The sequence below is a fragment of the Convolutriloba macropyga genome, chromosome 5 (genome assembly GCF_964194025.1).
Source record: "Convolutriloba macropyga chromosome 5, txConMacr16.3, whole genome shotgun sequence".
Lineage (NCBI taxonomy): Eukaryota > Metazoa > Xenacoelomorpha > Acoela > Convolutidae > Convolutriloba > Convolutriloba macropyga.
In genome coordinates, this window is record NC_134472.1 from 27,536,387 (window position 1) to 27,550,648 (window position 14,262).

General features: G+C 37.8%; 1 protein-coding gene across 1 annotated transcript; it reads left to right on the forward strand.

Annotated features, from left to right (window-relative positions):
- The first annotated feature begins 4,134 nt into the window (after nucleotides 1-4,134).
- On the forward strand, nucleotides 4,135-13,759 carry LOC142339282 (uncharacterized). The gene is made up of 2 exons (XM_075389188.1): nucleotides 4,135-9,654; nucleotides 13,187-13,759. Exons 1-2 carry the CDS (start codon nucleotides 4,263-4,265, stop codon nucleotides 13,453-13,455), a joined length of 5,661 nt encoding a protein of 1,886 aa, XP_075245303.1. The 5' UTR covers nucleotides 4,135-4,262; the 3' UTR covers nucleotides 13,456-13,759.
- Nucleotides 13,760-14,262: the final 503 nt, after the last annotated feature.

A 14,262-nucleotide genomic window follows, 5' to 3' on the forward strand; every position in this document is an offset into this window, starting at 1 on the left:
TTAATATCAACTCTGCCGTGAGGTATCATTTGCAGGTGAAGTACATCATGCAATTCAATGAAAAAGGAAGATTGCAGCGAAATAGCTTGTCTTTGTAGTTGTCATTGTACCCATAGAACCAAACTGTAGCGTGCTATTCGATTTTTTCTATTTTTTTCAGAGAGCTGACGTTGGGATAATAGGCTTTAGAGCAGAAAGTGAGGATTGGCATAACATAACCTGTGTACGCATGGATTTTGAGCTGAGTGTTACAATGTGCCGCCACATTCCTTCTGATTTTAAATAAGGCCCTTAGGGATTTGTTCGATCTAGTAGTACACTTTTCAGTCCAGCTCAATGAGTTACTTACTCGGAGACACAGATCCCTTTGTAAAAAATATCTGGTAACTTCTTGGTTTTGTAGTGTAGCAGTCATTTCACCTTTGATTACAACCAGACTACATTTTTTGGCATTTAATTTCTTGTTGTTAAGAGTACTCCACGATTCTAGTTTTCCCGTGCGTTCAGCAACCTCTTCTTGATTTTTGAAGAGGATTTTGTAGTCATCTGCGTAGCAAAAACACTCTTGGAAAGAATCTGGTAAGTCTTTTACATACATGAGAAACAGTAGTGGACCGAGTATGGTGCCTGAGGGAATCCAGTCGTTACTCGGAGTGGCGACAACACTGTGTTGTTCAGTTTGACAGATTGGACACGACCCGATAAATAGCTGTTGATTAGTCTAAGCAATTTTCCACCTGGGATATTCTGTGGTTGGTGACCTTCTTCAAATTGTCCTCCATGATGCCATGGAACCATGAGTACCAAGTTTGAAGAAGAACGTTGACCTTGCTGTAGCAGTTTGGCTGGAAGGGGTTTTTAATAGTTGCAGTGACGAAGGATTCCCAGTTCGCTGATTTAAGGCTGTAAAATTGCTGGAGTTTCACAGGGGTTCATTTATTGACAGTCAGTTGGATAGTGGTGACGTATGCAGGGTGGTCGGATACAATCTAGGGGGATGCGATCTGTTTGTCTTCTCTGGAGATGTAAACACTTTCGTTGTCACTACAAAGGAAGATGTTGAGAGATTTTTCGATCTTTTGTTCTAGTATCTGATTGAAACTTTGATCTCAGAGCATGTCCAAAATGCTTTGTTTGTAGTCGTCAGTTGATTCCATGCTGTCCCATGAGGTCTTAGAGAAATTAGGATCTCCGATAATGACGACAAATTTACAATCTAGAAGTGCTTGTTTACATTGCATTTCGTTGAGAAGCGCAATTAATACGTTTCCATCGGAAGGGAATTTTTACAGGGGGATTGTGGAGGCAACATTTGAGACAATGTTGGGAAGCGTTTAATCTAATGACAAGAGATTCCTCGAAGGTCGAAGGTTGCATCCAACTGCACTAGTTCGTGTGAGTTTGAGGACTTAATGCCCATCAGGACACCTCCATGTTTCGTTTTGACGGCTGAGCTCAGTCTGTCAACTCTATATACAGTGTGGTTTGTAAGAAAAAATGCTTTGTCGGGTTTCTCAGTGACAGGCATATTATGTCGTACTTGCCCTCTTGAACAGAGTTTGCCTACAGTGTGCGTCTTTCGAAGGAGAGTATGCTACGAACAATGAAGCTCAGAAGGTGCATATCAGTTGATATTTTGGTGATAACCGAGTATAGTAATTTTTTTTCTTCTACGGTAGATACTATGATCCAGGTTTTGTCCACTAGTTTCAGAAGTTTAAGGTTCCTGATGCGTAGATGTTTTAAATTGAAAGCATCTGCAATCATTTTGCGTCTGAGGATGAGAGCGTCATTCTCCTTTTTCATATCATCTTTGCTCAGTTCTTGACTTATGCAGACATGGTTTGAAATTCTGGAATAACCTTTCAGCTTGTGGGCTAATTTCACCATTAATTCTTTCTCGAGTTTGTTATCAAAGTTGTTTATGATGGTGCGGTGCCCTTTCTTCGGTTTTTTTGACCAATTCTGGTCAACCTGGTTATTTTTGCTTCAATTATCCTAGCCGATCCATTATGTCGAGAACGTTCTTCTTGTCATCCTGGCGTTAGTCTGTTGTATCATCAGGTGCTTGGGTCACGCCTTTGATTCTGATTCCCAATGACTGTTTGAGAGCTTTATCAAAGGTCCTACTAATGGCCGTCGCAGCACTGACTTTGCTTGCGTAGCTGTTGCTGGGTGGTTGTGACTCTGTCTTCAGTTTCGTCATTTCAGTTTTCAGTTCATCAACTTTGATAGCAGATTGTTCCATGGTTTTCATGAAGTCAAACATCTTTGCTTTGAGAGCTATGATATTTGCTGCGATTGCGCTCTTTTCTTCTGTGCTGCAAATATTGCTGGTTTTATTAGGTTTGCAGCCGTTGCAGACAATCAACAGATTTTTTTAAGTTCCACCAAAACGTTAATTTGCGCGTCCTCAAATCTGGTTCAATCCTTATTGAAATGCAATGTGCAGCCACAAAATAGCAATTGAATCCTTTATCAATGGATGGTATTCTGCGCTCTCAGGACTTGCACTGGGTCATGTCGGATATGTAGCTTTGTGTTTAGGTAGGGTACTGCTGAGGGACAGGGTGTCCTGTTATCTGCCCTATGCAACTCTAAGGTATCTGCGGAGAGATATCAGGACAAATAAGCTGGGAAGGATCAGGAGCAGTTTCAATTATTATAATACTACAACTACTACTGACCTTTCAAGGGTTGAATTGTCCACAATTGCAGAGGGCTTGTTCACGTGAACCACAGGAAGAAACTGATTTGAGTCCTTCGTTGTCTTTGTCGACGTTGTAGGACTTGTACAAGATTTTCTCCTTGAATAGCTTCTTCAGGTTTTTGAGTCTGTCTGACGATAAGTGGACTCCGTCCTCAAGAATATGTATCAACCACAATTATTTAGAAACTGATCTAAAATTCCAGTGAGCGTTGCGTTGCGACTTAGGCCAAAGAGAAGATCGTTGACTAATTTGGCGGGTTGCGGGTTTTTATATCTTTCTCGAATTCCAATCACGTAAACTTACGCTGTGCGATCGGACAGAATGTCGGCTAGTGTTTTCAGCTCGTTTGCAATTTCCTGAGCTGATGTGCCAGAGACGTTACCACCTAGAAGATAGCTGTCGTTTCTACCGATGAATGATTTTACCGATTTGTACTGATCAGGTTTTCCAAGAAAACGTACAAGTTCCTGATTTGTCCGCCTGGCAAAGTTAGCACAATCACAACTCCAAACGCGATAGTAGTGTTATTTCGCACAATGTGATTCTGAGAATCAGAGATGAGAAGATGATCACTACGGGCTTCGTGGAAAATGTGAAATCTCAGGAGCAGGAAAATAATAAACAGATAGTTATAGGGCCACAACAGCTGCCCTTTAACAGATGTTTATCTATTATACGGATAATTAAAAATATCCGTATTTTCGGTCTATTCTGTAGACATGTTCCATTTGCTTAGTAGGCATATGACTTCTACGCCAAAGGTAAATGTTTTCGCCCAGGTGCTATATATTTTTTACTGTACCGTGCTCTAAAATAACACATGAATTGTAATTGGGGCATAATACCTTGGGGGACCGAAACAGCATATATCCACTCCTTGAGTTGTTGAAAATCCTATCGCTAGTTTTGTTTTGTATTCAATTTTGTGTAAGTTAAAATTTCAGAGCTTATTATTTGCTCTCAAACGAAGTTTGTAGCAATTATATTAGTCCTGTCGGTCTTTTTTATGCGATTTTTCGCTTGACCGATTTTTCGTCTGACGCTTTTGACTTTTCGTCCTCAAAAACGGGATAACAGGTAGCGCCCAGCGGGCATTAAGTGCTCTTAGAGCCTTTCAGCTCCCTAGTCTTCAAGTGTGCGCCCCTTCAATTAAGCTAAAGCTAGCCTCACTAAACTGTGCCTAGCTACTGACGAAGCCAACCGCTCGCCGGTTGTTTGAGAGCAATTCGCCCGACGGTAGTCGGTTATGTTATTGGATCTATTCTGTTTCAGAATGACTTGTTACCACCCCTTTTGTGGAGGAACCTTTAATGTATGAGCAAGGCCCGCTCTCTTTCGGTTTATTTCTGGTTCGCGACTTTTGTTAAATAGCACCCAAAGGAGTGGGGCAATTGATATTTCTGATGTCTATGTCTACATAAGAAGATACATTGACATTTAAATATATCCAAGTTAACTATCCCTGATGATGCAAGTAATTGCTAAAACAAATGCTTTCCAATTTATCATAGTGACTTTCACTTTTTGATTCATCAATTATTTAAGTTAGTTATGGATAGTGACTGTGACCCCTCTGAAGATAGCTTAAACTTGCATGACCTATCTGGCCTGGATGTGGAAGTGAGTAGTGATAGCGATGATTTCTCGCCAGACGTTCAAACACCAAAGGTTCCCGATAAACCAAAAGTTCCTGAGAGTCATTTCTATATACCAAAGTGCATCGATAGATCTGCTAATTTTGCTCAACAACCGCTTGTTAATTTGCGAGATAACGTGCGTCGTTCTTTAAGCATGGGTAACGACAACGATGCAGGAGTATCGAGTGACGCATCTTTTGGACTTCTGTCAGATGGAAAGTTGGACGATGACAATGATGATATTCTCGGAACAATAGGCACTACAATGCAGCCGACGATTGTTCTTGTTCACAGTCCTAGCTCTGATAAGGAGAATGAACCTTGCAAAAACAATTTGCATGTTGCAGGCGATACTGAGACGAACGAAACTCTCAAGATGATCGAAAACTTTACTTTGAACACACCACTTAACTTCAAAGGTAGATCGGCTGTAACACCAAATAGTGGCAGTAGTACGAAAAAGGTGAGCTTTAATGAACAAGTTGTGGAGAATTCGTTTCAATGTGGCTCAAACAATTCTTCGGATGAAAGAATAAGCCTTAGCGGTGTTTGCGATTTACCAACTAGAGGAATCCAAAGCCATGAAGATGAGATTTCTCTTGTTCAAGAGGGCTTTTCAGAATCTGTTGCTCAGTTCACAAGATCTCTCGAGATACCACCTAGCTTTCAAAATGATACAATAATTGCTTCTGCGTTGAAGAGATCAGCGACCACCGATGACGTGCTGACTTCTGTAACGTCGAGACTTAATAGTTCAAGTACACTGCGAACTGATTCTAACACATCGAAGATCGTACAAGACGTACAGCCTACACATATAACTACAGATTATTCGGCTGTTTTTAATAGCAGCGTGGTTAGAAGTAGCGATACTTTGTCTGAAACTAGAACAAGAAGTTCCCAGCCATTTAATTCTGAAGAAAAATTAACACCTCAGAGGAAAGCTTCGGATTTTGGAGGTGGAGATCGCAAACCGACCCCCAGCTCTACCACTAAGACAAATTCGGACGACACGTTTCATAAAAGCTTTTCAATGTCCAGCTCCAGGATGCAGAATAATGATGCTGTGAGTGACCTGGCATTCGCAAATGTTACCATGGCGACCCTTGGGAAACTTTTCCAACATCAAGGTGAAAAGGAAAGTCGAAGTGACTTTTCCAATATTGAGTTTTCGCATAATACTTCAACAGGTGACCAAATTTTTCGCCCTTGTATAGACGGGTACCAGTCGCCTTTTATTAATATGCAGAAGGAAATGGAGTTTCATAATAGGTCACAGAAAATTGATAAAGGCGAAGAGCAAGTATTAACTGAAAAAGAGCAGCGAACCGGATCGCAAAGTCATCAAAATCTGGAGGAAAAACAAGATGCAGAGAGCTCTTTAACGTGCCTTAGTGGTTCTTGTGATTCCATTGCTTCATCCTCAACAATCGCAAGTGATGAAAGCGATCACGTGATTAGCTTAGAGACTATCAAAGAAACTTGGCCAACCTTGAACAGTTACATGAAAGCTAAAGAGATTGCAGAAAGGTTTGAGAAGCTGTGCGATGGGGCTAAGCTGCGAAAGCTTTCACAAAAATCCCTCTCGGTTCAAAATGAAGTCACACAAACAGATTATGGGAAAATTTCTTCAACTAATAGGAATGATAATCAGATTTTGGCTGATATTGAAAACGCTCAATCAATTGTGGATAAATCACTAATGGATGGCCGAATTACAGAGAAATCGCTGTCAGGCTTGGATGAAAATCTGAAGTTGGCCGGAAGTGTTGTCAATGATACCGGTCGATCATCGGTTGGAGCAACTGTTTTAGAAGAATTATCTGAATATCCGTTGAATGAAGATTCAGTATTTGTTAATCAAAACTTAAGCGTCTATAATGTGAGCAGAAGTGATGCACGTCAGCAGCAAGTAAATTTCGCGTCAGCGGTTTCATTCACGAATCTATCTTGCATATCACATGCTGATAGCGATTCGAAGGAGTCAAAATTGCGTGGTTTCAGTTTTTCAACGCCCAAAGTTAAAAATTTACACGATAATAATTCTACATCGGAGTTGCTCAATAGCGGGTCAGCCAATCAGGAACTATACGATATGGATGAAAACAATGTCCAGGAAGGACTTGATGAGTCATATATGCTGTCTAAATATCTGAAGAGAACTGAAACCTCCCAAGACCACTCAATTGATGATAATGGTGTGAGCAATGACACCGTTGTTGATGCATGTAGCTTTCCCACGGTCTATGGAGATCGTCAAAGTCTAGAAACCCTTAATGTTAAAAAATTTGCCAAAACAGACCCCGATCTTAGTTCGAAACTCTCTGAAATAAAAACAAAACAGGTCGTTTCGAGCCTGAAGGAATCGGATATAATTGTTGACAATGTGTTCACGTTCCCCGACTCAATTACAAATGTAAAATTGGCGAAGAGTTTGGGTATCGAAAATCGTTCTGATAAATGGGTTATTGCTACGTTATCGCTTTCGAGTTGCAGGTATTCTATGGAGGGAACTATGCAAGTGAACATTTTAGCAAATGAGGTTTTCAACGTATCTCCTCAATCTGTTGTTATTAGTCCGAAATCCCATCGAGAGGTAGAATTTTGTTTCCAATCTCCGAAAGCAGGAAATTTTTCCGGACTTGTAAACATCTCTTTCAGTGGAACCGCGGATTGTGTCAACATCGAAAAGACTGTCAAATTGCTTGGTCGATGCGAAGCATTTGATGTCAAAATTTTCAAAAATGGACAGGCAATTAACGCTCTTGAAATGAATTACGAGTTTAAGAACAATTCTGAAAAAGAAAAACTCGAATCTGAGATTGAAGTCCAAGGGATGTCAGCGGTTGAAGTGCAGCTCTCATGTCAAATATTTTGCTCGCTTTCGGGCGCCTTAAATTTTTCATCGCTCAATGATGAGAGCATTGTTAAATCTAACAGAGTTGCCTTTTCAACACCGCGAGGTTTAATTGATCGATCACAGTCGTCTAACAAGTTGGGAATCGAGTTTAACCCTGGGTCGGTTTCTATTATGGACTATAACGTTGTCGGTGTTATCAAAGTACAAGTTGAACATTCAAAAGGTGACCCTATAGCTGTATTGCCCGTCAACATCAAAATCACTCGACAAATTTTGGAGATTTCCGAATCTGCTGTTAGCGATCTGGTTTTGAAATGTGATAATGACTATGCTCCATTAGAGTTTCCTATTTCAAGTTATTCGAGTGAAAATGTTTTTGTCGAAATAGGTTTTGACAAAAGTTTGATTGAAATTTGTCCACATATCTTCCCATTGAAACCCTTCTACCGACAGAAAATTCGAATAAAAGCTAAGCATAGTAATATCTCGTCTTCGAAAGAGGGACAACCGATTGAAACGAAAGTTGAAATCGTATCAAATGGTGTCAAACAGAAGGAATTTACAGTGAAAATCGAGGTTCCTCAGGTTACCGGTAAAAGATCAATTCTGTTTGGAAGCAATGCAAAATGCATGTTGTTCAGGTCGCCTCAACTTTTTTCACCTGTTGTAGAAACTTTAAAAATGGAAAATTCCACAAACGAGGCATTGAATGTAACTGTCCATGTTGAAAAGATTGGTTGTTTTGAAATTTCATCAATAATTGGATTTTCAGAAAAGCAAGAATTTGATTGCACCGGTGGTGTTTACTCTTTGAAGCTTTTAGCAAAGGCGAATTGTAAAATTGAGGTCAAGTTTCACAGTTTTGATGTGAAACTCGAACATTCGTATCTCATCGTGCGAGTGAAAAGTTCCTTACTGAAATACGTTGTCCCGCTTTATGGGTACTCAGGGCGTTCTACGCTTGTCGCCACAACCAATCAAAACTCCTCAAATCATGACTCGAAAGTGAAAGAGGTGGTGTTACGTAACAATGGCTCCCAAGATCTCTGTTTTGTTGTGAATGAGGATTCATTAAAACTGTGCAGTGTAAACCCTGCTTTAGGCATTATTAAAGCTCAAAGTGAAAAACAACTCAAAGTTATTGTTGAACATTCTAAGGATAATATTGAAGATTTGGAAATTAATTGGGGAGATTATATTCTGAAACGTATGTACGATAATTGCGCAAACGATGTTAAACACAGTCAAGGAGTATCCAAGAAAATTCGAAAGTTAGTCGATGCAAATTTTGAAAAAGACGCATCAAACGTATCAGCGTTTATTGAAAATATCTCCTTGAATTACAAGTTCCTTAAATTTATGGATAATTCTTGTTTCGTGCCGCTAGACCTGGATTTACTGGCTGACGACGGAAGAGACGATTTACCAGAAAGTGAGAGAACGTATACTTCTGCTTCCACTGTTGTTAACGGTGACTTGCAAGGTTTTTCGAAGGTCAATGACTCTACTTCAAATAGCGATCGCTGGATTGTACGACCTGACTGTGTGTTATTCAAAGGCAACAAAACACAATCGTTTGTTCTGCAAAATAAATGTGACAAAAGTTTGGAATTTTTAATTCTAACGCCCGACTCGGTAACTGCAAACCCTTCACGTGGTGTGTTAAACCCCTATGAAGAGGTATTAGTTGATGTTTACTTGAAGAAAGAAAATTTGAAGCACAAGTTATCGCGAGATAGTCTTGTTGTCAAAATTGAAAATGAAGTGAAAGAAATTAGTTTAGAATTCAAAATTAATTCTTCCGAGAATGTTGAAAATGCTTCGATTGTTTCTGCGTGTTCGAGCAAAGGTGTTAGTTTAAATGTTAATGACGAATTAGTAACTCTAGTTAATGAAATCTTGAAGTTTCCATCTGGGGCCAAAATTGGAGATTGCCAACAATTGACGTTGTCATTTACAAATAACATGTCAAGCAAAGTCAAATGGGTTTTGTCCTCTGTTGCGCCAGCGTTTGTGAAATGGAACAGTGACAAAATGTACAAAGCAAACTATGCTGTGTTTCGAGTTGAAAAATCGATGGGCTATTTGCGTGAAAAGGAAGTAACAGAGTTAGTCGTTAGTTTTGCCCCGTTAGATGTTGGATCGTATTTCCAACACTGGGAACTACATATCACATCGTTGAGTAATAGTGAATCAAAGTTTATCAGAATTTGTTTTTGTGGTGAAGCGAAGAAAAGACGCAAATCGCTCTCTGCAATACCAGGCTCAGAATTAGACGAAACTGACTATTTTGATAAAGATGAAACATTGAAAGAGGGTCAAGGAGGCGATAGACTGGAATTAATTGGCGCGGATATTCCTGAGAACACAAAGGCTGCCAAAGTGAAAAAGAAAAGAACGGTTGTAGTGTCGGAACAGACTCTCAGCTTTCCAGACGTCAGAGCAGGTTGGTTGCATGTTTTTTTAGAGCTCTTACATGCTGCTACCATTTGTAATGCTGGCAGTTAGAGTTCATACCTAGTGAGACTTGTTGATGCTTTGGTCTTAGGCTCCTTTGTCATTGTCAAGTTTTTTTCTTTTGACAAGGTGTGATGGGATGTAAGGCTCGTGTTTCTGTTTCGAACTCACATATCAGTGATGAAATTATAGACAAGGCCGGAGTTTGTAGACAATTTTTACATGCCGGAATTGTTATTAATCAAAAACGCGAGTGAGGTTATAAAACAAAAATGGTGAGGCATAACAAAAAATAAGTAAAATGCTTTTCGGTTCTTTCGTTCTTGACTTCTAGAACTTGTTCTGCAGCATGCTCCATGGGAGGAGGCCATATTGGTAAAATAGTTGGCTTCATTTTTAACAGATCTTTCGAGTAGAGGATGAATCGGGTGCCTTAGAACCTCTCTGAAAAAATTCAAATGAAATTGGGACAACCAGCAAAAACATTTTAGTGTGGGTTAATTCTGTCTTAAGTCAACAATGTCATTAACTGATTTTACAACTTTTTCCCGAATGTTCATTATTTTCACGGCCCTACCTGCTTAGCCTTTCCTTTATCAACTGCAGGCAACATGAAACAAGACGGCTCGTGCAAAGTTTGCGTAGCTCAGATTGTTCCAACACATATCTCAGTTTTGCCCGGAAAGGAAAAATTCTTTTGACTATCAGTCTTACAAAGCTCAAATTGAAGCAATTTGGAGCAAGCTTGAGTACAATATTCTTCAACATTAATTGACCCGCTATAAGAAGCGAAGAAAAATTGACTGTTTTTTGCCTCCAAGTTTGACCAATTGATGAAATCTTTACCAGTTAGATAGACTCAAGATCCAGTTAAGAAATTTTTAAACGAATATCAAGTGGTCATCAGAAATTTGAGATAATGATTATGTCAATTATTCTTTTTTTTTCTGTGAATCTGTTTCAAGTTATTTTTAATTCATTTGTCCTATATTTGTACATTTTCTAACTTTGAAGAATTTTAATTAGTGGTTCGATCATTTTTGAGTCAACAAGAGAATATTAATGTCCACCAGGCACAAGTCGAGAAGCATAAATCGAAAAGATAATCTACTTTGTTTTATTCTCAATTGACTGCTTTTCTCTGTTAGTCTTGTTACAAATTATTCTGGTTAATTTTATAGTAGATTTAGAGCACTTAATATACTGCTGAACCATATTTTTACTGGTATTTTGCGGCATTATACTTCTTTCTACCTCGACAAGAAAATTTACCCGTATTTTTCATTAAAGTGCACTTGGATAAAGGACACCTACTGGTTTTCCAAAATTTCTTACTCCCAATCAATTTGTTACCATTTGAATAGCTCAAGCGTCAAAATTAGTTTAAGATGAATGTTGAAAATGAAAAATTTCCTCCCTAAAGTTGTTGCCTTTATAGTGCTGTTTTTGAATGTCCTTTAAAAACCAATTCTGTTACCTTGTTTAATATTAACACCTACAGCGATTAAAGGTTCTAATTCCAAAGAGCTAAAATATATAGCATCTACTTACGAAAAAAATTACAAGAAAGATGTAATCATAGTTTTCCAATTATTTTTGGTTTGAGCTTCATTTTTTAATTAGAGCTAAAAAACACTAGTTACACCTTCACGTTTTTTCTCACTTTGTCTGCAAAGGATGTTTAACCAGAAGATAACGCAGAGCTTAGTTTCTAAGGTTAACCGAAGTATCCGGATGGATAACAGAAACATATATGAAAAAAATGCGTGCTTTCTCACCACATTAAGGTTTCTTTCGTTCTCGTCTCCAATATCCCATATCTGTTCAATTTTCTGAAGGTTTGGTAGAATCAATTAATAAATCAAGTATAGAAATTAGCTGGAGAAGTAGCTTAGGCCACCTAGAAATTTTATAAATTTAAATTTTTATAATCAAAAACATTTGATCTTTTTTTTCGATTAAGAAAATTATAAATTCCCATACTTTTGCTGTTAAATCAATTAGCCAAACTTAATTTGCACAAACCATAAGATAAACAAACCTCATTTGACCGAAAAAAGTTTTTTTTGAGAGGCCTGATGAGATGATGAAAATATTTTTTAAATAAAGGTTTATCAAGGTTCAAATAAAGGTTTACCTAGTAATTCATTCAATTAAGAGGCACTAATTATGAGCAATAAATAGTTTTTATAACTTCAGTTAAGGTTTCAAAGAAACAATAAATTCTATCTTTTTTAATATTAAAAGTTTATGTTTTCGCTTTATGTCTTCAGTATCCATACTCTATAAAGTTTTTTTAGGTGAGACAAAAAATTTTTTTAACTACTAAAAGGCGGAGCCTGAATTAAGTAAAAAAGAAGAAGAACTGGCAGAGGACACCAAAGAGCAGAGAACGAACCAATAATAAATAAAAGCCATCATTAGTTCGATAGTAAACTGAATTTTGTCTGTTCAATTAAAAATATGTTCATTTAAAAAAAAGAACTGGCACGAATGGCAAAAAAACAGTTTCGTTTTTTGATTTTTGGATGCTTTAATTGAATAAAGAACATTTCTTTCTCTAAAAAGATTTTTATGATCAAGGGTCTCCTCAACCTCTACCTCTAAAATTTTTCGAACTTAAAGTGATGCCCAGTTTTCTTGAAAAGTTGATTTTTTTGACATGCAGTAAACTTTGTAGTTTCTACATAAAAATCAAATTTAACCTCTAAGGAATACAAAAAGAGGTTTCTATTTCATCTCTACGGTGCGTAAACAAAAAGGTAAAGATTATAAGCAAACTGCTATAATCTGATGTAGTTTTTTTAAATAAGTTTTTTATTTAGTTTTTAGAAACAGTTTATAAAAAATTGAAAATATTCTAATCCCCCACACGCTCTTTCAACACAAAAAAACATTTTCCTTCCTCCTTTTCTTCCATTTTACTTCAATTTTCAAACAAATCTTCTATAATCTGAGATGAGATTTATAATTTTTAATAAAAAACGAGCGTTTTAAAATCAAGCCTTCAAAATCAAGCGTTTTTTTACAAAACAACTAGCCTCTAAGGGCTCCATGATGCGCAAACAGAGAGTGAAAATTTAACTGAAGAAAAAGGAAAACGGCAGCTTGGCATATATATTCCACCATTTTGTAAAAATGTTGGAACAATAAGCTCAAGAAAATTTTTAAGGTCAGTTAAGTTTGATAGTATCTCATATTGAACGTAGCTTCAGTAGTGTGTCTAAGAAGAAATTACGAGAAAATTGTCTTTATCATACGACGTTTTTAATCGCTGGCTTATAGTTAGTTATGTTACTTCAATGCTTGGTTTTATTTGTAGTCAACGCTTTGAAATTCATCAGGGAAGTTCTACGTGCGCCAAAATAGGTGGCAAGTTCTTTAAACCAACCCTAGACTATTGGCTGTAAGTATTGAATAGAGATCATCGGACAATTAATGATAAAGGTCGAATAACATTAAAGTAAATTGAGCTTGTTAGGCTGAAACATTTTCACTTTTTGACTAAGACTGAGTTTCAGGAAGTCGAGAAAAACTGTTGTTGCAAGTGAAAAATTGTGACAAGAAACTGCATTCAGTCCAGTTTCTGAACCCAGAACCACCGTTTTACGTGGACAATCCCTCTAGCACAATCAGTGCAGGCCACTTTGTGAAGCTGCCGGTCAGCGTGAGAGTGTCGCGAGACCCCTCCAAGGTCATCCCGGGTCACCACTGCTCAATCCTTGTCATCAAGTCAATCACAGACAATGTGTCTATTCCGGTGCAACTGCATTGCAATATACTTCAGTAAACTTAATTATTAGCCAATTAAATGTAGTAAACTGAATTATTTATTGGACAGCTTAAGATTTTCCGGATCTATTTTGTTCCCGGGAAAAGGAAAATGTTCACTATTAATGCAATCTGAGTTATTTTAAAACTTATTTTTAGAGTTCCAAGTGAGCTCCAATCATTTTATAACAGCTTTTTGATGTCATCATGACGTGCTGATTGAAGTATTTATGCTTTGTATCTGATGTAAAATAATCTAGCTTTGTTTTGGGGGTCAATATACGTGCAATAATTTCTTTGTATCCAAAAATAGGCTGACATTTTCTCACCAGGTTGCAATTCCTGGTGATCGATGAATTTAAAATCTTGCAAGAATCCTTCAAGGGTATATGTAGTTCTTACATTTCGCTTGCAAGAATTGAATCCATCTTGCAAGATTCTTGCAGGATTTTGAATTCATCTTGCAAGATTTTGAATCAACACTTTTTTATTACCTGTCTCCGGGAGGCGACTGGTCGAGCTGAAATAGAAAAGATGGAGATTAAATAGTTGATACTGTATCGGAAAACGGCCTCAAGTCCGCTTAAAAAACCGACTTCGAGATTTTTCCAATATGTTCGTTTTTTACCCTCCTTCCTTTTTTCCTGGCTTGGACAGGCAGTGGCGGAGTTTCTAAAAATAGCTATTAGAGAATTGAGCAGAGCAGTATGTATAAAACCAGGCCCAAGAAGCTCTCTCCGGTACAAAACACAAACAAATGAATAAAATAGAAACGTAATAGCTTACATCAGTGCTACTTATCTCTCTTGGGACCCGCAGTGGCGGA

Bases quoted from the DNA above. Each gene is read 5' to 3' on its own strand.
- LOC142339282 (XM_075389188.1), top strand. From the start codon at position 4,263: ATGGATAGTGACTGTGACCCCTCTGAAGATAGCTTAAACTTGCATGAC. The intron at 9,655-13,186 runs GTTGGTTGCATG...ACTGAGTTTCAG, and splicing joins CTTTCCAGACGTCAGAGCAG to GAAGTCGAGAAAAACTGTTG.